At 58.0% G+C, this 27,961-nt stretch overlaps 1 protein-coding gene across 2 annotated transcripts; it reads right to left on the reverse strand.

Moving 5' to 3' along the window:
- Nucleotides 1-5,158: 5,158 nt before the first annotated feature.
- FAM169BP (Protein FAM169B) lies at nucleotides 5,159-27,599 on the reverse strand. Of its 2 annotated transcripts, XM_053658907.1 has the most exons (10): nucleotides 25,607-27,599; nucleotides 24,840-25,031; nucleotides 22,598-22,728; nucleotides 19,876-19,975; nucleotides 17,011-17,096; nucleotides 15,233-15,410; nucleotides 13,225-13,407; nucleotides 11,485-11,616; nucleotides 7,516-7,604; nucleotides 5,159-6,351 (listed from the first exon to the last, which is right to left on the reverse strand). In XM_053658907.1, the coding sequence occupies exons 1-10, from the start codon at nucleotides 25,686-25,688 to the stop codon at nucleotides 6,229-6,231; spliced, it is 1,296 nt and encodes a 431-aa protein (XP_053514882.1). In that variant the 5' UTR covers nucleotides 25,689-27,599; the 3' UTR covers nucleotides 5,159-6,228. The 2 variants fall into 2 exon arrangements, 1 of the variants encoding a protein (XP_053514882.1); XR_008390400.1 differs by lacking the exons at nucleotides 5,159-6,351; nucleotides 7,516-7,604; nucleotides 11,485-11,616 and having other exon boundaries at nucleotides 13,324-13,407; nucleotides 13,682-15,410.
- Between the last annotated feature and the right edge of the window lie 362 nt (nucleotides 27,600-27,961).

Below are 27,961 nucleotides of genomic sequence, written 5' to 3' on the forward strand. Positions count from 1 at the left end.
TCTTCTGGGGGCGGAGGGGGCTCGTCCCGTGAGTCCCTGGCCATTCCATGGTGTTTCTCCGTAGCTGCTGTGGCTGAACGGATCCTCAGACAAAGCGACAGGGACGCAGCACGTCCAAGAAGGAAATGCCTGCTGCCACTTTTATGACCGCCCCCCACCTGGCTGAGGTGAGGGCCTGTGATGGGGATTCTGCCACCCACAAGGGGCAGGGGTTTTTTTTTGGGTGGGGGGGGCACAGTGCATTGGGAGGGAAATGGTAAGAATCCTAAAGGGCTTTCCTGCTGCACTCTGCAGTTGGGTCCCCTCTGGTCTCGGCCTCCTGGCTGCTCCTCGTTTCCTGGCCCTGGCAGTGAACCAGGCCCCAGCTCACAATGGCATCTTGTGATTTCACTGGGGACTCTGGTAGGAACCACAGAGGAGGGAGGTGAGAGCCCACAGGAAAGTGCAACACCGCCATCTAGTGGCTGTTTGGGGAGGCTGCAGAGGTGTGGGGAGGCTGTGGAAGTGCGAGCTGGGACCCAGGATTGTGCATCCTGGGAAAACCCAGTCCCGGCCTGACCTTGGTCACTGCGCAGTGGCACAGCCCCCCAGTGCCTCAGCTACCACAGGTGGCCATTGCTGCCATGTTATTGAAAAACTAAAGGCTAAAACACGTGCAGAGGTTGAACCTACACAGCTTGAACGTTGACAAGGGCCTAAAGGGGATTCAGGGATGGGAACCTGGGTCTCCGGGGCACCTGCAACTGGGTCCAGGCCCCTCGGGGCTCAGGGGCACCCACCTGCCAGTCTAGAGCGGCCCGAGATGCCTGCCTGCTCCCTGCCCGTCGGTGAGAGAAAAAAACTCCCCTTTTGGAAAGTGACCCCACCAGGGCACAGGGTCTCAGACCTGAGTGGCATCAGTGTCACCTGGGGGGGCTGAGAAAACAAGGGTCCCTGGGCCTGGCAGGGGCGTCAGGGGCGGGGCGCCAAGAATCTATTTCCATCATGTCCTCTCAGTGATGCTGAGGCCCCACTCAGAGGCCTGACTCACAGTTGCCCAGGAGGAAAAGCCAGGGAGGAGCTGGGGGCATGGGGCAGGAGTGAGTCAGAGCTGAGCGTCTGCCTGGGCTCTCTCCAGCCGGCACGCACTGGGGACAAAGTCGGATTCACTCCCAGGCCTGCAATATGGGGAAGACGGCACTGGCAGAAAGACTTGTGTTGGGGCGGTTCACACTGGCGATTTACTGGCACACGTGGGGAGCTTCTGCACCGGCACCAGAACCAGAGCGATTCCAAGGCAGGGCCGCTTTCCCGGCCCGGTCTGGCGCATGGGGAGCTCTGGCAAACGCCCAGGACAGTGAGGCGGCTCTGGGCGAAGGCGTGGGTGCAGCGGAACAGCGCAAGGCTGAGTGAAACGGCTGAGCCAGAAGGGTGGATGACGCATGTGTCCGCATTGTTGAGGAACCTGAGACGGTCAGACTGACAGGAGCAGGGGCTGAGCGGGGCTGCGGGAGGGAGAGGGGGGACTGTCTCACCGGTACTACGTGGCAGCTGTGCGCGGTGAGTGCGTGCTGGAGGTCTGACTACCGCGCAGAGTCTGTGGCCCACGACACCATGCTCTGCACTTGCATTTTACAAAGAGGGCGGGTCTGATGCTAAGCGTCCTTGCACGAACCGAAAGCAGCATGGGACACTTTCGGAGACAACGGGCGTGCCTGTTACCCTCGCACCGTGGTGATGATTTCATGGGTGTGTGCGTCTGCCTGAAGCAACTATGCCCATCACCTGTACACACTAAACACATGCAATTTATTGCACATCAGTTACACCTCAGTACAGCTGCTTTTGAAAGAGAGAGAGAGCGCCAACAGGATCCATCTCCGGTTTCTCTGCACCCCGACGCCACCTAGGGGACAGATGGAGCACATGCAGGGAGGGCTGAACAAGGACCGCAGCCCTGGCCAGTGGCACACTCACGGCGGGTGGGCGTGGCGCTCCTCGGTATTTCACTTCTGTGGCCAGAGCGCTCACCCTGGGGGGCACTCGGGGGCTGACAGACCTCACGGTCTCCCAGTGAAGGGAGAAGGGTGCATTTTATCGTATCGGTAGTCCCGTGTCTGTATTTTTTTTACAGGCAAGCCTATGGGTTTGAGAAAGAAATTAGGGAGATTGGAATCTGTCTGAACTTCCGGACTTAGAACGAAAGCTAAACATTTGTTCCTTAAAGAGAGAGACAGACGTCTGAGCTCCTCTTAGGAACGAGTCTCAACTGTCTTGTGCGTCTCGTCACACGGGTGAAACTCCACAACTGGGGTGGCAGCCGAGCTCCACGCGGAAGCCAGTCAGCACACGGGCACTGGCATCATTGTGTGGCATTACTTGTGAGGTGCGGTTTCCAGCTGTCACTAGAAATCCACCCGGCCGGCCTCCCTGGTGGCTGCAGGAGGACAGGCGGCCGGTCCACTGTTGAGGACACCACCTGGTGCTGCGGTCCTGCAACCAGTGCCCTTTGGTCTGTGCAAGGCTGCCATCAAGTGGCCGCCTCGGGTATTCGCCTTGGAAAGCGGCCCAGGGATCAGCCGTGCTCTCTCCAGGTCTAGTCTAACTAAGATCGTCCTTTCTATCCACCAGGCAGAAAGGGGGCCCGAGGCACAGAGTAAGAGGAAAATCAAGGTCTCCTGTTGCCATCTGGGTCGGAGTCTCCTCCCAGGCGTCTCTGGGCCCTACCCAGACCTGGGCTCCAGGCACGGTGATTCCTCCTGTAAACCAAGACCCGGAAGCCCAGATGGGAACCCCGCGCCCGCCCCCTGCCCCCACGTCACCAGCCAAGCCCTGCCCCAGTGATGGAGGCAGACACAGCCCTAGGCCCTGAGCCCTCCCGGAGGAGGAACCCGGTAACAGGGAGCCCATGAGGCTCAGTGTGAGGGCTCCCCTGGGGAACTCGAGGAGACTATGACCCGAGTGCTCAGTCTGCTCCGGAGCCACAGCAAACAGGGCCGAGAAGGGCAGAACCCACAGACACCTCCAACTCGGGGACCGAGGGCACCTGTCCACCACGGGCACGGTCCCTCCACCTCAGCATGGCGGTGCAGGCCGTCCCGGCACATGTAGCAGCACCCCTCACCTGACTGTGACGACACCCCTGGGTACCCCAGTACCGAAGGGGGTCCATGCACGCTGCAGCCACCTGCACGCTGCCAAGGGCCCCTGCTGGGGCTGAAGACAGCCTCCGTGAGATGAGCCAGGGCCCTCAGACGGGGTCCACGGGCACCACCACACACTGAGGGGGGAGCTTCTGCAGCTGTGGGCTTTGCTGACAGGAGCAGAAATGACTTTCTGATTCCATCTTATTTGATGCTGAAAAGAGGGAAAGCCCAGGCCCCTGGGGGCTCGGCTGGGTGCTGGGCTCTCGGACCTGCTAGGACTACCTTTCCCCTGCCTGGCCACGGTGAGTCTGCACCTCACCTAAAATGACGGGGCGCAGGTGGGACAGGGGGTGGCCAAGGACCCCCACAGCTTCTCCACATGGGGACTCGGCCACCTGTCACAGTTCTAGGCGCTGATCCTTCTCCCTCAGAACTAAACCAAAGTCAGAGACCTTGTGCTGCTCCTCAGAGACAACAGGGGCTTTAGAGACGGTCCCCTAATCTGCTGGTCCCGGAGGTTTCCTCAAGCAGCCAACCAGCTGGGGCCATGACCCCTGAAGGAAAATCCAGTCGGGGGCCCGATTTATACCAGCAAATGCCCACCACCGCCGCCAGACCCCAACCCATGACGCCCGTGGGCCCCAAGTTCAACGCCGGCCTGGGCCTGCTACCGAGGGCAGGCTGCGGAGCCCACAGGGACTGTCTTCTTCTCAGTGAGAATGCCTTCGTGGACTGGTCCTCATTCGCTGCAGGGGCAGATGGCTCCCCCCAGCGCCCCTCTGGCTGGGAGGGACAGGACACCCACCTTTAAAACACAAGGACGGCAACCCCCGCAGCACAAGCGAAAAAAGAGGCGCTGGGTCTCATCGAAATTGACATCGCATTTCCAGGGGCAGCTCAGAAGGTGAGAGGACAACCACAGGAGGGACAGAGGAGAACATGTGTGAGTGACGCAGGAGATGAGGGGGACCCACGTGGAGAACATACGGAGAATGGCCACCACACGATCACAAAGACGCCGGAACCCAGAAATGAGTGAAAGGCGGCAGTGGGCGTTCCTGCAGAGACGTGAAAAGGGCCAACAGGCCCAGGAAAAGGCGCTGCGCGTCTCAGCCACCAGGGCCACGCATGGAAACCACGCCACGCCAGCACACTCACCAGGGTGCTGGCTTCACCCAGGATGTCCCCACTGAGTGCTGGCTGGGCCGAGGAGTCACTCAAGCCCCCCCGTGTCTCCAGTGGGGGCGTAAAATGGTGTCATCCGCTTTGAAAAATAATTAATCAGTTCCCCAAAATATTAAATGTCCAGTCACCATATGACCCAGAGAGCCCGCTGCTGGGTCACACCCAGGAGAACCGAAGACACGCGTCCACATGAAAACGCGCACTCGAGTGTTCCCAGAAGCACCGTGGGTGACGTCCGAGGCCGAACTCCGTCCAGAGCCCATGGGCTGGCGAACACAAAGTGCGGTCTGCCCGCGCGGCGGAGCACTGCTCAGGTAGGAAAGGAGTGAGGACCGACCGGTGCTGCTCACACGTGGTGCTGCTCACGCGTGAACCGTAAAGCTTTACACTGAACAGGGAAGGCACACACAGATGCAGAAGGCCACCCGGCGTGCGACTCCGCTCATGCCTCACGCCCAGCACAGGCAGACCTGCCGGGAGAGGGAGCAGGCCCGAGGCTGCCCCGGCTTCCTTCCGCGGTGGCGCCTCCCATGGTGGCGGGTGCCCAGCCCTGGGAGCTCACTGAGAACCACGGCGCTGCGCACCTGCAGTGCGGCTAAACCTCACAGGCACGAGCACCAAGGACCTGAACAAGAGCGTGAACAAAGACGATTCAGGAAAAAAACCACCCAACACGCGCACGCACGCACACGCAAGTCCCGCTGCTGTTCCCAGGCAGGCCGCGCGGGGCAGACGTGCAGCCGCAGAACCGGCGGGGGCTGCTGGGGGCCCCAGAGCGCTCCCTGCTCACGCCGAGCCCCTCGCCCACGGGCACCTCCATGAACCACGCCGACACAAGGGCTTGTCTTCCATGGGAGAATTCTTTATTGCACAGAAACTTCGCCAACCCCTGAGACGCTCCCTGTGGTTCACGTTCAGGTGAGCACGGAGCAGCAATGACGCGTGTGGGGCAGCGCAGCGCTCACCGTGCACTTCCGCACCACACACGGAACGTCTGTTCCACAACAGGATGGACGGATGGGCAGACAGACACGTGCAGACAGATGGATGAATGCATGGACGGGTGGGTAGGTGAGTGTGTGGCTGGCTGAATGATGGATGGACAAATGGACAGCCGATGTATAAACAGGTGAATGGATGGGTGGACAGATGGATGGAGGACAGGTGGGTGGATGGACAGACACACAGACGAGTGATGAGTATCAGGGCCTGGGGAGCACAGTCCTTGGCTCCGCTCTGAATCCCTAGTGGCAAACAAGCACGTGGCTGGGGCAGGCCTGTGGGAAGTGTCTGAGGAAGGGCAGGCCATGTCACATCCAGCTCAGTCACAGGCCGGACACCAAACGCTACCAGAGTCGTCAGCCCAAACTCCTCCAGTAGCTCCCCTTCTGCACTGGTGACAGGTGGGACCCTGTGGCCCGCCTGGAGCGCCCTCTGAGGCCAGACAGCCTCGGCAAGAGGCCAAAGGTGTGCACCCGGCAGCCCAGCCCCGCCCTCAGGGAGCTTCTCCGGCGAAGGGATGTATCTCCCTGGAGTTCCCGGGCGTCTGCCATCTCGTGGCTCCTGGGGCTGGACCGCACCCTTGAGGGATCTCTCCTGTGCAGACTGCCCAGGTGCGGCCCTCCCTGGAGCTTCTTGGGCTGAAGAAAGGCATGTCTGTGCAGTTCCAGTGCAGGCATCCAAGTGAGTCCTCAGTAACGGACCCCAGATGAGGCTTACCGCTGGGCTTCTGGAGTCTGAGCTGGGAAATAAATACTCACACCTCAAGGTCACAGAGGAAGACACAGCAAGGACAGATGGGAGCTCCAGGTCATACAAGTCCACGTGTCCTGTGCCACAGGGTGGGCCTCTGGGAGTCAGGAGCGGGACCAGCACGCACTTCTGCTGCCCCCTGGGCCAGCCCGGCCAACGCCGCCCTCTAGGTCCTCTTCCCGTCCAGCTCCGCCCAGCAGCATCTCCCGGGCAGCTCTGCTGGGGCTTCTCCCACCACAAGGTCCTGACCCTCCTCTGTGTCCTCTGGCTCTTCGCCACCGATCCTCTCCTGAAATCATAAACAGAAACGACAGAGCATTCCAGTTAACGCGGTGGGCCGGCCTCACGCGCTCACGTTCAGGACCAGGGAGCCAGCCAGCAGGGGGCGCCATGTCTGGTTCCTCTGCAACTCCGAGTGCACCTCTGCTGATGGGAACTAAAGGGAGGTCTGGCCCGGGACCTGAGCGTGAGAACACAGCGAGGAACTGCTGCTTTAAAGGTTGGGGCTCATACGCTTGCATGTGCAAGCCCCGGGCGTTATATCACATGGGATGGATGCTTCCCATGTCCTCTAATGGCCTTCAAGGTCTAAAATCAAGGTCAGGGATCAGCAAATAAGCAAAGCACATGCTCTCCACTCCGTGGCCCAGGATGGTCGCAGGTGAGCCTGTCTTTTCACTGGGAACATGCAAGCCCTCCCCTGATGGGGATGGCTAGAACGAGTGTCAGATGCCAGGCAGCTCTGCTCAGTCTAGTACTTCTAGCCTTTGATGTCCAATCTGCTATCACAGAACTGCCCACTCTCCAAAATAAGCAGTATTTCCCAGTAAGTGCAACTTTGAGTTTTGGATTTGAAAATCATCGACTCTTTAGGGATTCAAGAGCAAAGGCCCTTCCACGCCAAAGTGTGTGTTATGGCCATGACCTTGTGGGAGCTTGTTTCTGGCTGGGCTGCAGGAACAGGCTCCTGGAGCCCCATCACTTCAGAATCGTATAAAACCCTGAAGAGCAGCAGGCCACTAAGAGCCAGGTGGGACCGCCCTTGCCCGTGGTCTGGTCCCCCATCCCTCACTCCGGGGCACACAGCAGCCACTGCCACAGGCCATCATCCACCGTCCAGACTGGAGGGGCAGATGGGAGGAGGAAGGACAAGCTTGTCTGTGCTTTCATTCTGCTGGTCCGTGGCAAAACCTGAAATTCAGACTGTTCAGTTGTGCCACCACAGTGACTCCCACGTCCCTGGCTTTGTTCAAGCTCGTCTGGCCGAGAGACAGGACCATGTGAAGCCCACTTACACAGGCACAGAGCAGAGTTGCCAGGCCTAAGCCAAGAGCCACCACCGTGGGGAGGCCCAGAGCTGCCGTGTTCGGGAAGCCTGCAGCCCGCCAGGCCGGCACAGCACAAATACTGAGAACACAGGAAGCAGGCCAAGGGGACAGGTCCACCACTGTACCTTGTCTCCGTTGCTGGGCTGTCTGGTTCCGCCATCCTGAGACGTCCGCCCCGGACTGCTCCTGGCCTCCTCCGCATTCCCTGGGAGAGCTGCCTTCCCCGGAAGAGAGAACAGGGTGAGCAAACAGGGTCAGCTCCGGAGAAAGCATACTATTGAGAGATAAATAACCGGCTGGGAACCTTTCTGGAAGCAGCAGTCCCCGATCAGTGGGACCCAGTGCCACCCTGTGGACCTCCACACTGACGCCTCTACAGCGCCCTCTGGAGGGCACGGGACAGGAAGCGGTGGTTCCACTCAAGCATTTCAGAGCTGGAATGTTTATCTTCTCTTCCAATTATTGGGGCGTTAAAAGGAGTCAGCTACCCAGCTCCGGGCCGAGCCCTGCACTGGAATTTTCATTCACAAGTGAGCCCGCAATCGCACACGTTAATGCGGTCTTCCTCCCCCGCTAGCAAAGCAGCCCCAACTCAGAACGGGACCGTTCTCTTGTCTGCGGCACCTCCCCACCCCAAATCACCATGTGGAGGTGAAGGGGCAGGGGTCAGATACCCCCCAAAAAAGTGTGCAGTCTCCTGAGTTGAAAATACAAATAAAACCCATTTTTCAATAAAAGAACAAATACATTACTCAGTTGTTAGCTATATAAGTACATTTTAAAGTTGACTTCCAGACTGCAAGTCAGCAAAGTTAGGGTGGCAACGACTCTGTAAGCACTTAAAAATACCAGCCCGCTTGCGTTCTCCCTGGGTTTTCACGGGAGACAGCAGGAGCGCCCCCATGCCGCTCTGCGCGGAAGTGCAGGCTCAGGAACCAGCTCAGAGCTGCCGGCCCCACTTGCTGTTGCCTCCCTGCCCCTCGGACAGCGCCTGGCGCGGAGTTAGCGGTGACGCATCAAATGAATGAGCAAATGCATGAGTGAGTGAGTGAGTGAGTGAGTGAGTGAGTGAGTGAGTGAGTGAATAGATGAAGGAGGGAATGCATAACAGAATGAAGTGGATAATCCATTCTCATTTTTCTATCTTTCCTGAGGTATGAAGTTGTTTTTATGTGTGTATACTAGCAGCTAGTAAGTGCTTACTTGTATTTTAGTCCTAACCATTGGAACTTCAGTAAGTTTTTAAACGAATGCACACATTTAAACTCACACATACAAGGACCTGAGACCATACGTACAGGTCAAGGGCAAACAACCTTGCCAGGTGCAGTAGATGGCAATGGCCACTAGAGGGAGACACAGAACCTCTCAGAGAGCAGCCTTAGGTACCAGACGCCACTCAGTTTGGAGGGCCTGCTCTGGGTCCTTGCCAGCACGTCCCCCATCCCCAACATGGCTGATTTGGCTGCGCTAAGTAACGCCAGACACCAGAACAAGCTGGAGCAAGGTTAGAGGACACAGCCCACCGCCAGCTCAGACATTTCACTCCTCTTTAGAGAAACGCTCTCTGGCTTTCAACATTCAATGCACATAGAAGAAAAACACAGTTCCCTGCAGATGACAATCAAATTTATCAAAAACCCACCTGGAAAGAAAGTACAACTACAAACTGAAGGGTAAGAAACTCAAAAACTTGCAAAGCCGTGCGCCACTGGTTCCAGCCCCGGCAACTCCCCTGTGGCAGGGCCCGGATGGCCCAGGGCGCCCCCTCCAGCAGAGAACCCAGAGGCACACAGAGCTCATTCACTGCAGGCCTCGGAGATGCAGCACCGACCCCGCCAGCCGGGTTTCAAAGGCTTCCTATGTGGCCGAGTGGGGCGAGAAAACATGTCCAACAAGCCTGGTAAATATTTCCAGGGCCATTATAAGCCGCAGATGCTGCCAGAGGCAGAATCGTGCGAACTTTAAAAGACTTAATCCACAAATGACGCTGCTTGGAAAATACATTTTACAGTGTTTGACAGGAATACCAGCTTCCCTTTGGAATGTGGAACGTCCATGCCTTCCGTCAGTGATCAAAAGCCACCAGCCCCGCTGGCTTCCCTGCTCATTTCCACGGCCCGTGAGACTGCAGAAAACCTGCAGGGGACACTCAGAAGTAAAAGGACCGGCGACAGGGCCAGGAAAGCAGAACAGCTCAAGGAAGCAACCGCAAGAATAACTGACTGATCAGAAATGAAAACCGAACTGCGAGGCCCAGGGAGACTTCCTGGGAAGAGGAGACTCCGGAATCTGCCCCTGTCGGGGGTCCTGTGGGAACATCGAAGGGCCTATCCTGCGGATTTCCGGGGAGAGAGGTGCAGACTGGAGACGGCTAACCTGTGTGTGTGTCTGCAGCCCACACTCGCCAACCTGAGGAGAACCTGGGGCGTCCACATGGACTGACAGAACTGGTGCTGGACACAGCTGCTTGGCTGGGTCCGCCCTGAGGGGGTTAAACCTGGCCACCGGCCCCAGGGAGGCAGAGGTTGGGGGGGAGGGACTGGAAACTAGCCTTGATGTACACAGGGGGTGAAAGGGCAGATGTTTTTTTTAATTACAGAGTTTTTCATAACCTAATTGTACCCTAATTAGAATGATGGCCCTTCTTCTTTCAAAGGACTCACGCATGCTTCTGGAACATTCTCCATCAAAGTCCCCTCACTGGCTGATTGGAAGGGAGCTGGTGGGTCTCGGGGTGAGCTGAGTGACAGCGCTGGCGTCTGACTTCAGCGTGGCCTCCTCTGAGCAGACAGCACCCTCCGCTCAAAGTAACCACCGCCCCCGCCCCACCCCATGCCCTGCAATTCTCGAGAAAAAGCCAGCTCCCCAATTCTGCGGGAACATCCTCCACTTCGGCGCATGGAGTTTCCATGCCACCCCCACATCCCAATAGACAGGCCATCAGGGTTTTCCGTTCTGGTCAGGGAGCTGCGGCCCCCAAGGGGCCAGGTGCCCACAGGGCTGCAGGCCCTCTGTGAAACCCTGCACACCCCCAGGGCCGGTCAGCGCAGCGCAGGGGCCCCTGCACGGCCCACCTCCCTGCGTTTCTCACTCCCTGTGCTACAGGGCAAGGCACATAAGGGCCTCATGAGGACCGAGGGCACAGCCCCGCGGGGGCCTCCTTCCCTGCTGCTTGGCCATCCCACTGGCAGCTGTAGGCATCTGAAGAGCCGTGAAGCCTTCCAGCTGGAAGGCACCGTGGTAGAAATAGGAATGGCCGTTGTTATCATCATCACACTCCAAGGTCCTCTTCCCTGTCTCTGACAAAGGTAAATCAGGTGGGGACAGCACCGGACATGGACAGGGGCTCAGACGCCAGAGAGGAAGGCCGGCACCTGCCCCAGCCAGTGGACTTAAACTACTTCGTGGCAAGTGCAGGCAGGTGGCCAAAGGGCCTGCCCCTCCCCGCCCCCAGCCCTCCCCTTCAGGGCCGAGCGGGCAGCATCCCTTCCGCAGCGGGAAGACAGAAAGAGCACCGTGGAGGAGTGACCTGGACATCCAGAGGTAACTGCTCTGCTGCCCTGCGCCGCCCTCTGGCTGCTGGAGGGTCTTCCCTCCCCTGCCTGCTGTGGGACGCGTCACACCAATGCCCCCATCCAAACCCCACACCCAGGACAGCGCTTGTCTGTAACAGGGCTGCCCCAGGGGATAAGGACGTCCCCGTATCCATCCTGTGCTGCCCATGAACAGGGCCAGGTGCTCACCTGCAGAGCCTGGGACGTGACCCTTTATTTTCCCAGGGGACAGGGGCGCAGGAGGACAGGTCTTTCCAAAGGACGTTTGTAACTGACGTGGCGGGGCACTCACCTCCTTCCCTGTGACAATCCCGTGCTGCTTGTCAGCAGGGCACCCGCAGGGGGTTCAGACGGAGACGTGTTCAGGAGGGGAGATGGAGGGGGTAAGACGCCCCCAGCCAGGTGTCGCTGCTCCCACACCCACAGCAAGCCTACCACCCCTGCAGGGGCCCGACTCCGTCCGCAGGCGTCAGTCTGTGCCTCGGTGACCAGCAGAAATGGCGAGACCAAAGAGCACGCTCCCGGACGCCAACTCACCGTCTGGAAGTCGCGGCTGTCGAAGCTGAACCTGCAGCCAGATGCTGTGCCGCTGGCCCCAGGCCCCCGGCGGCTCCACCTCCCACAGGCGCCCCCGCTCCTCCGGGTGGGCCGACAGGAACTTCCTGCAGACTGTGGAGAGGAGCCCCCCGTGAGCCTGGCGGCCCCACACCCCGCACACAGGCCAGCCCGCCAGGGCCTCTGCTCCGACCCACGACCCTCCCTGTCCTCTCCTCCCCACCCCACGTTCCTCCTCTGCTCGGGCGGCCGTAACTCAACACCACGGGCAGGTGGCTGAAACAAGAGGCACTGACTGGCTCCGGTTCTGCAGCGTGGAAGTCCAAGGTCAAGGTGTAGGCAGGTGTGCCTCTCCCCTTGGTCCGCAGACAGCCACCTCGCAGGTGCCACCTCGCAGGTGCCCTCCCCCAGCCTCCCCGCTGAACCCATCTGTGTCCCTTAGAAGGCCCTCTTGTCACCACCCCATTGGACGGGGTCTGCACGCACAGCCTCACTCACCTTAAGGACCCTCCGAGGGCCCCGTCTCCACGCACGCGCACACTGGGGTCAGGGCCGCACCGTAAGACTGGAGGGGCCCCCAGTTCACCCCACAGCATTGCCCCACCTCGGGCCCCACCCTCCCACACCCAGGGCCTCCCAGCTCATCCTCTGCAGGCACCATCCTTGAGTCCCCGTGGACTCGGGGTGAGCACCTCCGTGAGGCACTGCCCCACAGGCAGCCGAGCGGAAGTGCTGCCAGCCCCACAGGCGTCCACGGGGGCCCCGTCAAGCCCTCTATGGGCACGTCAACCTGGGGCACAGAGCAGAGGGGGACCTGCAGGGCTCGGCACTCGGGGTTCCCCAGGGGCCAGCTGAGCTAGCAGAGCGCTGCATGGGGCCTTTCAGTCTCTGTGTGGACAAATGGAACTTCACAAGCACAGGGAGGGCCGGCTTCTAATTTAGAATTTCTTGGACAACTTGCAGTTTTGTTCCACAGTGCGCAACACCCAGAGCGCTGGTCCCCAGCTGGCAGCCCCTGACACTGCAAGGAGCCTGTGCACACCCACCCACAGGGCCCCACACTCCACCCACATCCCCCCGCAGCTGCTCCAGGGTCCAAGGACGTGCGAGCTGCTGGCGTGGTCGGCTGCCAGGTGCACAGACCCTGGGGTGGAGCCACTCAGGCCCTGGGCACCGCTGGCAGGAACGCCGGCAGCCCGGTGCTAGGGGCTGGTTCAGCAGGAGGGGCCTGCACCCAGGTGGGAGCCCCGCTCGGAGCTCCCAGATCCCAGACATGGAGAGAGGTGCAGCTGCCCGCCAGAAGTCCCTAACGCATGGGGCCCTGGGCAGACGGTCCTCTCGCTCGGCCGGAAGGCGGGCCCTTTGCTGCCAGGCCGCTCACTCGAGTACATGACACTGCCTTCCCCCAGAAAGTGGTGAACTGCGAGCTTCAAGTACAAGGGCAGAGGCAGTGGGGGCCCAGCAGCAGCCGTCTGGGCGCTGCATCTCCCTCATGTTGAGGAGCTTTGGTTTCTAGCACATCTAAATGTAATTACGTCTCAGGCTGGGGAAGGCTCGGCCCTTGCCATCAGAGCACCGAGCCCCGTTTGTGCTGACACATGAGGAGTCTTCTCCGGAGGAAGCGCGCGTTCCAAAGGCCTGCCCCCGCCCAGAGTCGCCTGGATGCACAGGCGGGCCCATCGCTGCTGCCCAGGTGCTTCTGCCCGACGCAGGTGGGCTTACCTTGGTACATGGCCGGGGAGATGGGCCAACTGACGCCCAGGGCACTGTCCTCGCGGAAGGTCTGGCAGAAGTCCCGCAGCATGGCCATGCCCAGGCCTTGGCGACGGTGTCCCCTCCTGACAAACACGGTGTCGAAGACAGGCAGCAGGTAGCACGCACCTGTGCCATTGCCGCACAGGCTGCCTGCAGGGAACACAAGCGACAGAGACTGCCGTGCGGGCTGGTACCCACCTGCCAGGTCACCGGCACCAGCTGGAATCGGGCTGCCTGCCCACACTGAGTGGTCAGACAGCACAGCAGAGAGCTCCACACTGCCAGCTTCCCCCGGGTCACGACGGCCGGCCCACGGCGGTAACTGCCACAAATGTGGCCACCAGACCACGACGGCAACCAGAAAGCGTGCTGGGGACGCCGAGGCACGGCACGGCGCTGACCCCCCACCCCACCCCCGGCTCACCGCCCAGCAGCAGGAAGGGGTGAGGAGCTGGTCCTTGCTGCCATTCATGCAAGCCTCAGAAATCCCACGCTGTGTGAAAGAAGCCAGATGTGGAAAAACACCACTTCCTGTGTCACTGCACTGACCCAAAAGGCCCAGGAAGGGTGAACGGACCGGACGGCGGATGGCTGCGTGCACACCTGGGGCCAGGTGGGAGCAGACGCTGACGGCAAACGGGCAGCCCCTCGGGTGCAGGAGACTCCCCAAATCTGTATTCGGGTGATGATCACACCCAACTCTCTAAACTGGCTAAAAGCCACTGAATTGTACAGTTTGGTGGGACATAACATTACATTTCGATACAGTGACTTTAAAGGATACAATAAGTTGTACTAAAACGCTGCTTGGAAGATGTAATTCAGTGTGGGAAAGGACATACCGCACATTTCCAGAGGGGGAGCCCCGCAGGCCCGCTCCAGAAGCCAGGGGAGCATCTCCAATAGTCATGCGGGTGCCTTGTCCCCCCGTGTGAGGAGACCCTGTGAGGAGGAGGGTGCCTCACCCCCCTCCAAACACACACGCCCAGTTAATCATAGAAAACAACCTCACAAACCTCAGCTAAGGGACACCCTCTACACACCCTGACGGGTGCACCCCCAAGGTGTCCAGATCAGCTCGCTGGCAGAGAACTGAAGTCCAGTGGGTTTGAAGGGGGAGGGTCCCAAGATGACCCCAGCAGAAGCCAGGAGACTACAGAGTGGTAAAAGAACAAATCGGACTCAGTCCCCATTTAAATCTTCTCTTCCCACACAGCGTCGTACCAAAAGGAAAATGTTTACAAAATACACAGTGATGAAGAGATGCTATCTATAGCATGTAAAGAATGGTCAAAGCGAAATAAGAAAACAAGCGACCCAATAAAAAATGAAGAAAACATCTGAACAGACGCTTCAGCAAAGGAGACGCGTGACCAGGCAGAGCGCTGGGATGACCACGCACGAGGCATCTGGACGCCTGGTCGCTGCGCTGTACACCTGACACTCACGCCGTGCGCCGATGGTAGTTGAAAACAAACCTAAAAAACTTCAAAACTGTGAAAGCAAGCAACTGCAAGGAGACTCTGAAGAAGAGACCGACCCCTCAGTCAGACGGGTCCTTGCTCCACAGTCACTTCTTGTCCCCACCCAGAAACACCATCACCCCCGCCTGCTGCCCGCCCCCAGCTGGTAAGGTCCGTGAACCGCGGCACCCAGCCTGCCTTTGCACCTCGGCTCAGCTGTCCGCAATCCTATCCGTCCTGGGGGCCAGCAGGTAACATTAAAGAACAGAAATGAGAAGCGTGGTACCCACAGAGTCCTTCTACACCGTTGACGGTGGCAAGGTTTCTACGGAGAACTTGCAATGGCCTGAGAATCAAAGGGGCGTGAGTGCAGCCTGTCTGCAGGTGCAGCGAGAAGACCTCGGGCCGATTTCCACGGCAGCTGCGTCGGCGATGACCGCTGGGCTCGGAGGCCCTCTCTGCACCGCACCTGGGCAGCCACCTCTCCGCCGCGGGTGCCCGCCGCCCCTCACCTTTCGCCTTGGTTGTGTAAAATCCGACGGCCGCGCCGTCCCTCCACAGGACTTTAGCCTCCTCCCTCCCAGAGTGAGGTAAAAAAAACATGTCGTCATCGTCCAGTCTTCTCTCCAGTCTTCCAAAAATGACAACGTTGAGGATGAAAAGCACCACCCTTTTCCCAAACGACTGAACCTTTGAGGGGAAAAACAAAAAAGAACCGGGTAAGATGAGAGAGAAAAAATCAGATTTTTAGAGACTTTTTTGGAACTTGGCACCGACCCACACGTCGGAGACAGGTGAGCACTCCAGGTCGCCCCAGTGCCAGGGCCAAGATGGGCATCTGCCTCTCCCTGGTACAAAGATCCATGCTGGGTTTTATGTTTAATACACGGCCCTTAAATCTGTATCATCACCATCACCATCATCGTCGTCACTCTGGCCGTGGCTTCTCCGCCTGGATTGGCTGGGAGACCTTTGGCAACTTAGAATCTCCTCTAGCCTCAGTTTCCTCAGCTGGTCAAGGGGCAAACCCCACCCCCCGCCCCACGTGATGACTGAAACTTTTGGGTGCTTTTCAACGGCTCTGATGAGGAAAAGAAGGCAGCTTGCGGCATCCTAGCAAATGGCAGAGTGCTCAGCGCCAGTCAACTTGTTAATTGGCCCAGAATGTAAAATATTTCACCTTCATCTGGAGCCAAGTCTGAGAGGAGCGGGAGATTGGTGCAAACCGCACCGGCTGACTGGGGGAAGCCGCCCCGATGCTGTATCGCAGACAGCGGCTGCCGTTCCAGCCCAGACTGGTGGGGAAGGAGCCGGTCACAAAACGTGATCGGTATGATGTGGGAGGCTGGAACTGTCAACTAATAAAAGCAAAAGTTGAGGGGCGAGGCAGGAAGAGAAAAGCAGACTGCATCTGGCAAGAGGGAAGGGTTCCATCAGAAACTGGCAGGAGGAAAGCAGATGAAGAAAATACATCTCAGCTGCCTGCTTCATCCCGGGAGGACAGAGGGTGAAGGGGGGGGATTAGCATGTGACAGGGGCTGAGGCCGCTTGGACGTGCCTCTGAAAACACACAACTAAGACCCAGTTCTAATCCCTCAATTAGGACCGCTAATTACATTAACAGAAAGAACATAAACACAGCCCATGTTGGGGGTAGGTGGTGAAGGAAGAGCTGGCTAAGAAACACAATGGAATTGAAAGAAAAGACGTCAGTCCGTAAGTTCTGGAAAAGGACCGGGGAGCTGGCCCCACGACAGGGAGCAGGGCAGACCTCCACAACGTGACACTGTCTGTGGAAGGAAAGAATAACCCAAGTGTCTCTGTGCACGCAATTTGGGCCACGTTCTCAGAAACTGGGGCGGTTTCCTCATCTAAATTCCTTCGATAGCAGAGCAGACCCTTCCTAGCAGTCAGAACAGCAGCCCCTAAGTACCACCCAGCCCCACTACAAAAAAAAAAAAGTCTGGGGCAGCCCCTAACTGGTCCATGGGGCAGCCGAGCCCAGACATGGCTGCGCTGGCCGGCCCCCAGGCAACCGTGGACTTGCTGGACTCTCCCTCCCTCACTCAGAAGGAGCCAACTGTGCCCACACTCTGAGCTCAGACTCCCAGCCTGCAGGACCGAGGGACAGCCCAGTTCTGCTGCGTAAGCCCCCAGTTCGCGGGGTTTTGTGACGCAGGCCTGGCAACGAATCCCCAGGGGCAGCCTGATTTAAATTATTAACCTGGTCACGGTGCAATGACTCTGAAACCCCCCTTTGCAAAGTCCATCCCAAGTGAGGCTGCCTCACCTTCACCAGCCCTTCTCTGGCAGGGTCCGAGGTCCTCAGTGCGTCTTCGGTGGCCCACCAGGACCCCTTCAGGTAGAGCGCCACCACTGAGGAGGAAGTCGAGAGGAGAAGATGACTTGTACACAGCCCGCGGTCCCCAGAGGCATAGTTTCGGCAGCCATTGCCAACGCGCAAAGGACACATCACACGTGGGGAGAGCAGGCGCTGTCTCTAGAGCTGAAGGGTGGGGAGAGCACCCACCGGGGCACAGAGTGACCACCCTCACAGGGGGGAGACCTTGCAGACGTCCTCACAGCTGGCCGCTGTTGGCCCCAGAACGGGATGCGTCCCGATGCTGCGGGGCCAGCAAGAGGCATGTCACACTGACAAGTTCCAGGGCAGGGGCTTCCTTGTCCTTTCCGGCCCTGGTGTGTGTCCCCGGCGAAGCCTTTCTCACTTTAGTAAACCCAGCACCATCCAAGGGCCTCTGTGAGCCGTCCGAGAGCGCCCCCCACTGGAGCAGTAACTCCTTACAACAGATGGAGCTACACAGGCCCCCCAGGGTTCCCGAGTCTACAGCTGACATTTGTGTTCACTCTCCCGGCCACACTTGTGGGGGGGGGGGGGGAGTCTGCGCTAACAAATGACGGCACGTACCCGCCGTGACAGGGCCACGTGGAGGGTCTTCCCTGCCCTAAGAGTCCCCTCTGCTCCTGCTACGCACCCCTCGCCCACACCCCCTGGTCTCCACATTCTCAGCCGGTTCACCTCTCCCGCCACGCCCTGTAGTTGGAGCCGGCCCTGCCGGCCCTTCCTGGAACCTGCGCCCGCACCCGTTGTACGGGGGCAGGTGAAAAACTCCGCTCCCTGCGCCCCAACAGCGGTCCACCCTCCACCGAAACCGCCCGCCACGGGGCAAGTCCCAACCCGGAGATGATTCCCCTTGGCTCCCAGGGTTATCAGGAGTTCCTCTGCTAGATTCCACCAGCTTATCGATAATTAACTCCTACAAAGGGCTTATCGAACAGCCGTGATCCTTTTCGCTGCCTTCTAACCACACGCACACACGCGGCCCTCACAAGCTTACCTGCTCCGGGAAATTTACGGAGGAACCAGCCACTGCGATGCCCGTGGTCCCGGCTGAGACCACACACAAAGCCGCCAGGGGGAGCTACGCGATTAGAAGTCACATGCTTCCAGCCACAAGAGGGACATTTACACATCTTGACCACTTTCCAATGCCAGGGTCAAGGGCACAAGGCGTGAGTAACACCTGAGGCGCTTTCTGGAAACCTCGCCAAATGCCAGCTACACAACACAGCGCCCCCAGCAGCTTGGAAAACTTTTGGACACTTTATTTAAAGTGTTGTTACGTAAGGGAAGGGCCAGAGTGAGACTTCCTGGGGCTTATGAATATTTACTATACCGCATTCTTGAAAACAACCGAGAAATGAAGTGCCGACTTAATAGGAAACAGATTTACAAGAGTCAGTCATATGCTTAGATTATGCAAACCAGCTAAAGGCCTAGAACCAGAATGTTATGAAATGCTGAGAGAAGACAGGGTGAGTGCTGCTGATACGTGACACGTGTCCCAGGGGACATTTCTGGGGTTTCTGACCAGGCGTTCACTGGGGAGTCCCTGGGGGCACACCTTGTTTCCAACCCGTTGTGGGTCCCCACCCTGGGGGTGGAGTCCCAAAGTCAAGGCAGCGCTGAAGGCCTGGGGCTACCACAGACCCTCCGCTCCTGGAGACCACGGCCTGGAAGTGGAATCCTGCACCTTGACCGGCCACCTCCAGCCTTGGGGCCAGCATGCCCGCCACTCCCAGACCAGACGGCCAGCAAGGCGCTCTCCAGGCTGGGCATCGGCAACAAGGGAGTAGCCCGCCCATCGGGAAGGCCGCCCGGGGCGTTTGTGGAGTGGAAGCCCACACTGAATTGCAGGGTGGACGGCAGGCAAAGTGTGGGCACCGGGCGGGGGTGGGGGAAACCTGAAGGAGGTCCCCTTTGCAAATTGTGGTAGGAGACTTAACCCCCACACTTTGACCAGATGTATCCTTTAAAGGGGGCTAACTAATTAAGGGTTGGTCTGGGCTTTGTTTTTTTCTTTTTAACTTCTTATTAAAAAGGGCATAGGTGATCACTGTGGGAAATCTGTAACATACAGAAAGCTGTAACCAAGGTGAACTTCTCTAAATGGGATAGAATTTAAACTGGGACTCCCTCGGGGTCAGAGACCCATGCCTGGGGCCCCGGGTATGCTGGGCTCAAGGTGGACAGGTGGACAAGAACCCTCCCTTCTCCCCACCTCCGCAGACTGGTGGAGCTGAAAGCCATCACAAGTGGTCTCATCACCACTCCGAGGAAGGACAGGTGAGTCACCGCCAGAAACAAACCCCATCCAACCGTCACCGGGCACAGACCCTCTACCCCGCACGGCTACGTGGTCCTGGGCCAGTCACTTGACCAGCGGAGGCCTTCTCCTCTTCTCTGTCCTGGGGCAGGGTGGGGGAGGGTTGGTAAAAGTGGTCCCTGTGCCTCCCAGGGCTGTGGGGGTGACACTCCAAGCAAGTGTCACCCTGTGCGGGCAGCCCATACATGGGGCTAATGACGATGGCAAACGTCATCCTCAAACACAGGCCTGAACCCGTCTCTGCGGGCCAGAGGCCGTCCACTGCCTTTACTACAGACGGAGCCCACGTGTGCCACTGAACAGAAACAATGTCTCACTGTAGCGCTAAAAGCTGAAAATAGGTCCCCCCTGCCCTATGTTGTCGTAAGTCCTGCCTCAGCGCACAGCTGCCATCTCCTGGGTGTTTGCTTCCATGAGTCGTAAACACTAAATCTGCAGCGCGTTTTTTAAATCCATCCTCATCTACCCACCTGTCTTTGTGTCCCGGGGACTGACCAAGACCAAGATTTTGTGCTGAGGTTCGTCACGATGCACCGTGCAGAAGCAAACGGAGGGCGCCTCAAGTCTCACCTGGAAAAGACAACAAGATCGCCGTTTTGGTTCCGCAGCACAGGAAGGGCGTGGGGAAATCTCTTTGAGATTAGCCATCGCTGAAAGGTCACTGTCACACAGAGGGGGGTGTGGCCAGTACAGGCGACCTGAAATGGAAAACTTACCCGCTCTGAGGCTCTCGGCCGTCACCTGCCCGGCCCGCCTGCTCCTTCTCTCGTTCACCCGCCATCCAGTCAGGTGCAATTCCACACCCACTCAGGCTCTCCCTTCCTCACACTTCCTTGGGCCTCAGTCTATGGCAGCAGAGGGCCACGCCTGCCACACCAGCCTCCACAGTCACCCCGGGGCCACTGCATGGACAGGCCTGCATGTCCAGCACTATGCCTCTTGGCCTGCCTGCTGCCCTGCACAGAGAGCCTCAGCTCCTGGTTACGAGTGACAGGAGCCACAAGCAGCGTGCTTCTCTCAAGTGCCCACATGCCAAGCCCTCTCTTGGACCATCAAACCCACGGCTTCCGGCTCTGGGGGCAAAGGGTCAGCACATTCCAGGGCAGAGGCTGATTTGAAAACCAGGGAGGGGACAGGAGAACGAGAAAAGAATGTGTGGGCTGAGTGAGGAAGGCAGGTTGCTGGTAAGTCTACGGCAGGCCCCGCAGTTGCGGGGAACTGTCCCTTCCCACACGAGCTGAGGCCTGTGAGCATCTCCTGCCCCCTGGTCTTCAAGTCGCCTCTGGGAAGCGTCCTCGGCCGGCCCTCCTGCAGCCGCCGTTAGGTGAGGCCAGCTCACCCAGCAGATGGTGGTCACAGGCCGTCACAAACCACAGGGACAAAGCGCCGTGCCGACAGGAAGCAGGCGTAGTGCAGATAGCCTGTGTTCAGACTGCGCTCTGGGTGTCCAGAAGGCTCACACAGACGCAGAGACCAAAGGGAGACACGTCGGAGTGTGGGCAGCGCCCGGCTGCGGGTGATTCCATTTTCTCTGGCCTCGGCCATCGTTCCCAAATCGTGTACAATGAGCGTACGCCTACGTGACCAGAAAAATCAGGGAGTAGGACTGCATTTTAAATGGGACAGGACCGCTGCAAGACTGAAGACAGAGTAAACAATAAAAAGAAAAGACTTTTAGGAAGACCCGAGTGATGTGCTATGATACAGCCGTTCTGTTTGGAAAAATCTCTCTGGACTCACAAAGAAAAGCTACATCTGCTCAAAGCAAAAAGGAGGTCCCACAGCGTCCCAATTTGGACCCTTTCAGCCTGGGAAGGGGCAGGAAATCGCTACCACTTCTTAACTAACTGAGGCTGCCCCGGGCCTGCCAGGAAACCAAATAATTATCTTTATAAACCATTCTTTAGAAGGAGAGAAGAGGCATACCGTCATTCCAGCATTTCTAGCACATTAAAACCACTTAATTTTGGTAACTGTTTTGTGTTATTATGTTTTTGCTAATAAAGCCGAAATTATTCACACACTGAGCATACACTATTTTAGGTTTTTTAAAAAAGTAATGCAATCCATAAAGAAGTGTGAAATAAAAGGTGATCGAAACCTCACCCGTAAGTCCTGCAGGGCACTCGTCACAACAAGTCTCAGGTCACAGGTCTGAGTCTCAGGTCTGGACCACACGCTTGCTTTCCTTTCTGCCTCAGCCACCACTAGAGGGCGCTAAGAGCGTGTATGGACAGTGGACTCCTCTGCAGAGGAACCTGATCAAACACCCACGGGAGAGGGACTCTTCCAGTTGATTGCAAATCTCAAGGAAGCCACACCTCATACACTGCACAGACCTTTGTGTCAATTCACTCTGGAACAACTCCAGCACAACAAAACGAAACCCTCTCCTCCCCAACCAACTTCGCCACCCAAAAAGCAGCCATTTCTGGGCTGAGTAAAAATCTCACGTGTACAAAAGCAGAAAACCTTGCCTCCTTCAACAAACCAGCCTCGAATCTGAAAGAAAGGTACCTGGCTCAAGTGTAGCCCCAAATTCACACATTCTTTTTACTCACTGCGGTGGGGAAAAAAGATCTTAGAAGTAACACAATGTCTAAGTTTGACCCCCCCCTCCCCCCGCCGTGCTGGTAAACGATTCCCATTCCTCTCCATTCCCTCCTGGTCCAAGTTCAAATGCAGTCTTATCAGTGCTAAACGGGGTGATGGCTGCCACTCATCCCGACTAATGTAAATCATCCCAATTGCAAAATTTTAGAAGTGGGCCAAGCCTTAGAGACCAATGCCTCATTTCACAAATGAGGAAACTGAGGCCTAGCCAGGCCTTATATACAGTATCTCAATTGACTCTCATAACCACAGGACAAGGCCAGCTTCATCACTGCCCCAGTTTTAGAGATGAGAACTCCAAAACCAGAGAGGTCGAGACACTTGCTCAAGATCACACAGCCAGGTTGGGGTAGATGTGGGTTTCACACCAGGCTGCGGGGCTCACTGCCTGGCAGAACAGGGTTCCTCTGCCACACTTTAGAGGCCTAGTTCAGGATTCCTTCTCAAGTAGAATTAGTACAGTATTATTCATGGCAGAAGGTGTCTCCTTTGAGGCTGTACTAATCTTTCATTAGCATCTCACTTTCGAACAAGTCAGATTTTTCCGAGCTCTCCAGCAATGAGGAAGAGCAGACGTACCTGCTCCCCAGTGGGAAGGGAGAAGACCTCTGCCTCGAGCTGAGTTCCTGCCCTTAGCTCGGCGTAGTACGCCAGGGCGGCTTCCCGGTACCCACTGGGGTCGTCTTCCAAAACGTCCACTGGGTAGCCGCCTGCGAGGGGAAAGAGAAGACAAGATGTGCGATCGGTCTGATTCTCTCATTAAAGGGGAAGTCACTTATCTCTTGAAGATGTTTTTAAAACATCCAAAAGGATACCTGCTTTAAAAATGATGTTCACCTATTTTTTTTTTTTAATGAAAAGGAGAAAAACAGTACAGCAGCAGGCAGCAAGGGAAAATAAGAGTTTCCCAATGGCAGGATTGGCACCGGCCCGAAGGAGGTGGGGGGCTGCCCTGGGACCCTCTCAGTCGGCTGCGGAAGCCTCCTTTCCACACCCAGACCACCAGGTGGCTTCCCACAGGGTCAGCAGCAGCGGCCACCTGCCCCAAGACGAGCCGGTTAGAGCCTTGGTGACTCTGGCAAGACCGAGCCTGAGCTGGGATGTACCCGCCTGCATTTGCGCGTAGGCGGCTAAGATCCGCCACTTCTCTGACAGGCCTGCTTTTCGTAAGAGCGTTTCCGTGTCCAAGTTAGTGTGACTTGCGACACTACGCAGGTAAACTTACAGCATCTCTTCCTGATCGCCATGCTTTTGAGGGAAAATCAGATCCTGACGTAATCGCGTAAATGGACAGCACCTGACTCGGCTGGGCAGTGGCAGCTGGTTTTCCCCGAGATGCCTCTGGTGGGCACACTCCCCAGTGTGGGGGGGTCTGTCGCCCCCTCCCCTTTGTGGACTCTGCATAGGATTCAACTCTGGGCGTCCCCTGGGTGGAGGAGGCAGCGTCTCCCTCCTTCCTCCTCCCAGGCCCCCCCTCTCCACCTCGTCCTCTCTCCACACATACACTTTCAAGGAATCCCCGACTCGCCATCACTGCCATGAGCCAGCCGCAGGACACGACCACCCACAGGCCAGACCCCACGGCTTCCCGAGCGTGTGGACTGAGTCTGCCAGGCGCCCACATGGTCTCTCTCCTACCGACCATCCTGACGCTCTTAGTTCAGCGCCTGGGGGGCTCCCATCGTCTCTGCACCCGCCCCCCTCCTGTCCCGACCACCCCATCACAGGAACAAAGAAGCCGGTCTCCCTGAGCCCAGGTGCCCGCCCAGTCGGCAGTCGCTCCCACGTCCAGGTGGGGCCAGGCGGTGGCCATGCCGGGGCCCGAAGGCCTGTCTGATTCTGAGGCCTGTGTCGAACACGCAGGTTGTCAGTGACCCCACTGAAACTGTCCCCCGTACCCACCCCTGAAGTCCCTGCACGTGTCCCCGGCTCCTCCTGCCTTGCCTTCCTCAGGCCCATCCGAAAGGCCGGCACACCCAGGTGCCTTCCTGGGGCCCAGGAGGCAAGGGCTGGGGAAGCCACCAGGTCCTGGGTTCGAGTCCCAGCTGGCTCCAGGACGGGAATTGGTGCCGCTTCCCTGCTCCCTGTCCTGCAGGACCTCACACGCCTTGGCCTTGGCCCTTCACTATCCCCACCCCCGACCCCAGAAGTGGGGGGCTCCTCGGGGCACCCTGAGAGCAGCCTCCTCCTCTCCCCGGTCCCACGCCCCCATGAAATGCCGCCCCCCCATGCCTTGTCCATTCAGAAATGAGCGGTGGCTCAGCTGAACTGTCTGCTCAAACTGTCCATTTCACCTGCCTGGTCAAGTGCACCCCCACCACAGGTATGAGCGACCACTCAGTACCCACCCAAACACGAGAAGGAGGGCAGACTGGGGAGAGCGCTGTGCCGCCCTGGTCCCCCACCGGGCCGCATGCTTGCCGGTGAGACCCACGTCCACAGCCCCCTTGCTCACAGTGCCCCCAGGAACGACCGCCCCTGCAGGGGCGGTGACACCCCCAACGCCACTCTGCAGCTGGCCCCGTGGGAGGGGAGGCCCCGGCCCTCAGCGCCCTCTGGTGAGGATGAGGGGTGACAGAGGAGCCCCGTCAGCCAGCCCTGTGGAGAGGCTGGGTGTGGCTCCCTGAGGCCCCTGGTGACAGGGAGGACACTATGTTCATACTGGCTTGGTTTCCCTGAAGGGGCACCGGGCGGGACACCTCACCCAAGACCACTGGGCCCAGGGGCCCAGCTGCCCCGGGTCCCCACAGCCTGCCAAGGGCTGCCTGCCAAGCACGGCCTGGCCGGGGAAACGCACAGGGCCCGTTTGCTCCTTGCTCACCACGGTCTTTTCCACGTGGTTCTGCTGCTGGGCAGTGGAATCCCCTCGAAGAACCTCCTGGACAGTATCCCGAGGGCACCCAGGCCCCTGCAGACTCCACTGCGTGGCCGGACCAGAAAGGGGTCCCTCGGGGGTCTCCATGCAGGAAGTCCAGCAGAACTGATGCTGGGAGTGGGGCGCCATGGGCCTGCCCTGGGGAGCAGGACCCCAAGGACCAATGGACTCTCCCTCCACGCAAAGGGTCCCTGAATATCTCCATGCCCCCACGGCACCTGGAAGCGAGGCACAGACCCCTGCACCCCCTGCACCGGGCCTGCTGCACCCCAAGCAGCTTGAGGGCCAAGGGGCAGCGGGGACTCTCAGCCTTTTGGTTCTAATTCGTGCTCTTCCTCCTGGTGATGTTCCCCCACCAGAGCAGCTCAGCGGCTTCCCTCTTACACAGAAAATGTCTGGGTTAGTGCTCTGCAAACCGGGCCAGAGGGAACAGCAGCGGGAAAGGTGGGGGAGAGGGGGACATCGATGCCAGCCAGGGAGGGGGCCCCTGCCCTTGGGGGAGAAGCCCCCCAACCCAGAGAGAAAGAAGGAAGACCCCTCCCCAACCCTAAGGAATGCACACACACACACACACACACACACACACACACACACACGAATGACTGCCTGCCTGCCAAGGAGGAAGGAAGCCCCCCACCCACCCCCCAGGCCCCAGGGGCCCGCCTGGGCAGTGCAGAGGGGCCCGAGGAAGGAAACAAGTTGGGGTGTCTTACACTCAGCCCTCGCTGGAGGCCGAGGCGGGCTGCCGGGTCTCTGTGTGGTGCTGGAAGGCAGACCCGGCGCGGGCTTCCACATGTGGGGCACTAACAGGCTCTGATGGCTTGGACGGAACCGGAAATATTTCTCCGAAGCCAAAAGAATGTAATCTTTTCGGTACAGTGTAAAATGCTTTTAGGAAAAAAAGGCTCACGGTTGACATGATAATTCACTGCAGGCTGTAAAGAAATGGAAATCCCCAAACAAACCCCAACTTTAAGAATTCATTGTAAGCATATGTCGGCTGCGGTCACCCAAGGAACAAAAGCATTCTTCTAGGGAAAATATGTCCATCATTCCAGATCTTTGTAGCGAAGTTTGAGCTCCCAGGGTTGTTTGAAAGGCATGCCACCCCCTCAAAGCCAGGCCTGAACCCCCCGCCCCAAGGACCAGCCAGCCACTGCTGGGGAAGCGAATGGGGCCTGATGCTTTCAGGGCTTTCCAAGAATCCAGCGGTCTTCCCTATGTAAACAGCAACGCCAGTCAATAAGACTCTCATAGGAGTCAATGCCCTGCACTGAACCATTGATGAAGTACCACTTGTAGAATATTCTCCCCAACGACCGCTGCCCCTCAAAGATCAGGGAACTCTCTCGTTGTAGCAATGCTCAATTTTTCTCACAGACAAAACATGATAACAGGGCCCTTGAAATTTCTCTCTGCCCACTCTCAGAACTTCACCAGAAAGCTCTACCCACCAGTAACTGCGCGACAATGTGTCCCTGGAAAAGCTGGCTGGAATCACGTGATTTTTTTAGTCATGGGGACTGTCATCCTAAAATTGCAAAAAGAATGATTCTTTTGCTCATGAGGACGTGTGAAAAAAATTAAGGGTGCAAAATTATAAAACAGCATTTGGCTTTTGTTTTTAAAATGGTGAGGAGTAACTATTGCTTGTGCAAAACGTTTTTTTTTTTTTGGCTTTTATTTTTACAGAAGCAGTGTGTTTTTCCCTTCGGAATTTGATTTTCTTCTAAGAGGAACTTCTTGTAAGAAGGACCCTCGTTACAGAAGAAACCCGCCACGTGCCTGACTTGGGGCTCAGCAGGGAGAAGAGACTGGTCGCACTGGCGACAGGTGCGGGAAGTCACGAAGGATGTCTGAGCCCAGAAATTCCGCACAGCCAGGGCACAGGGTGGGGCGTGCGGGGAGGAGACTCCCAAATGCCACCTCAGGGCTCAGCGATTGATTCATCAGGACCCCCAGTCTCCAGACAGGCCCACGTTTCACTGCGCCATCAGACCCCCAGAACCTTGTGCCCATGGGCTTCAGGAGAACGGAGTGCTCATGGATGCGAACTTCACCCTGAGCCCCCAGAGCATTCAGCACGGGAGGCCGGAAAGCTGAGCACCTCTCTTAACTTAAAGCAGGGCTGCATTTATTTCTTGTGACGGAGCTGGTGTGTGCAGTGGGAAATACTCCAGCACCCACCACTGCCGGATGCAGTGCCTGGCTCCCACCCAGTGCCGTGGAATCCAAGGTCTTGGGTGCCTTTTCCTGTGGCTTTCCCCACCTTAGGCCAGTGTTCCCGCGAGGGTGCCCTGAGGAACAGGAGCCCCACAAGCCATGCAGGGGAGGGGACTCTGGGGCTCGGAGCTTGCTGCTTTGGAGGTGCGTCGCTCAGAGTCTGTCGGCAGTCAGAATGTTCAGAAACTCTTCAGCAGCAAGATTTGCTTAGCCCAAACTTACTTAACTGGGGACCCCTTGCTCCCAGACTCTGACTGGCAAAGGACAACACACACTTAGAGAAGAGGGCTCTGAAATCCTGCTGGGGCGGGAGGACCCCCGTGGCCAAACTGACAGCAGACCCAGGGGGGCCCAGACAGACGGGGGCTGGGTACCCACCACACGGACAGGCAGAGAACAGAAGGTGAAGCAAAGACACGCCGGGCTATTTTCGTTGGTTTTTGAAGAGCATCTGATTGCCAAAACGTTCTTAGGGAAGAATTAAGAAAAAAAAAAACTTAGAAGGCAGAATATGTTCCAATGTCTCGAGCAGATGAACACAGCCACTGGGGAGCAGGCACCCGGGGTCTGCAGGGGGGAAGTCGGTGCCGCGGACCACGGGCAGCCTGTGGCTCCCACATCACACACTTCCTATCGGCCAATTTGCGGCTTGTCGTTGCCCTGGCGGGGACCGAACCCCTGGTCCCAAATCTGAGGCGGCGAAACGTGCAGAGGACTCTTGGTGCCGTGACACAAAAGTGTGTGTAGTTCTAACTGCTTCTGACAGGAAGGTCCCCCCTCCGGAGCTTCTGTGAGTCTTCCTGTCGGCGAGTGACACAAAGACGAAACCACCTTTCCCCCAGAAT

The sequence above is a fragment of the Artibeus jamaicensis genome, unplaced genomic scaffold, assembly GCF_021234435.1.
Source record: "Artibeus jamaicensis isolate MK-2021 breed Jamaican fruit bat unplaced genomic scaffold, CSHL_Jam_final scaffold_612, whole genome shotgun sequence".
NCBI lineage: Eukaryota > Metazoa > Chordata > Mammalia > Chiroptera > Phyllostomidae > Artibeus > Artibeus jamaicensis.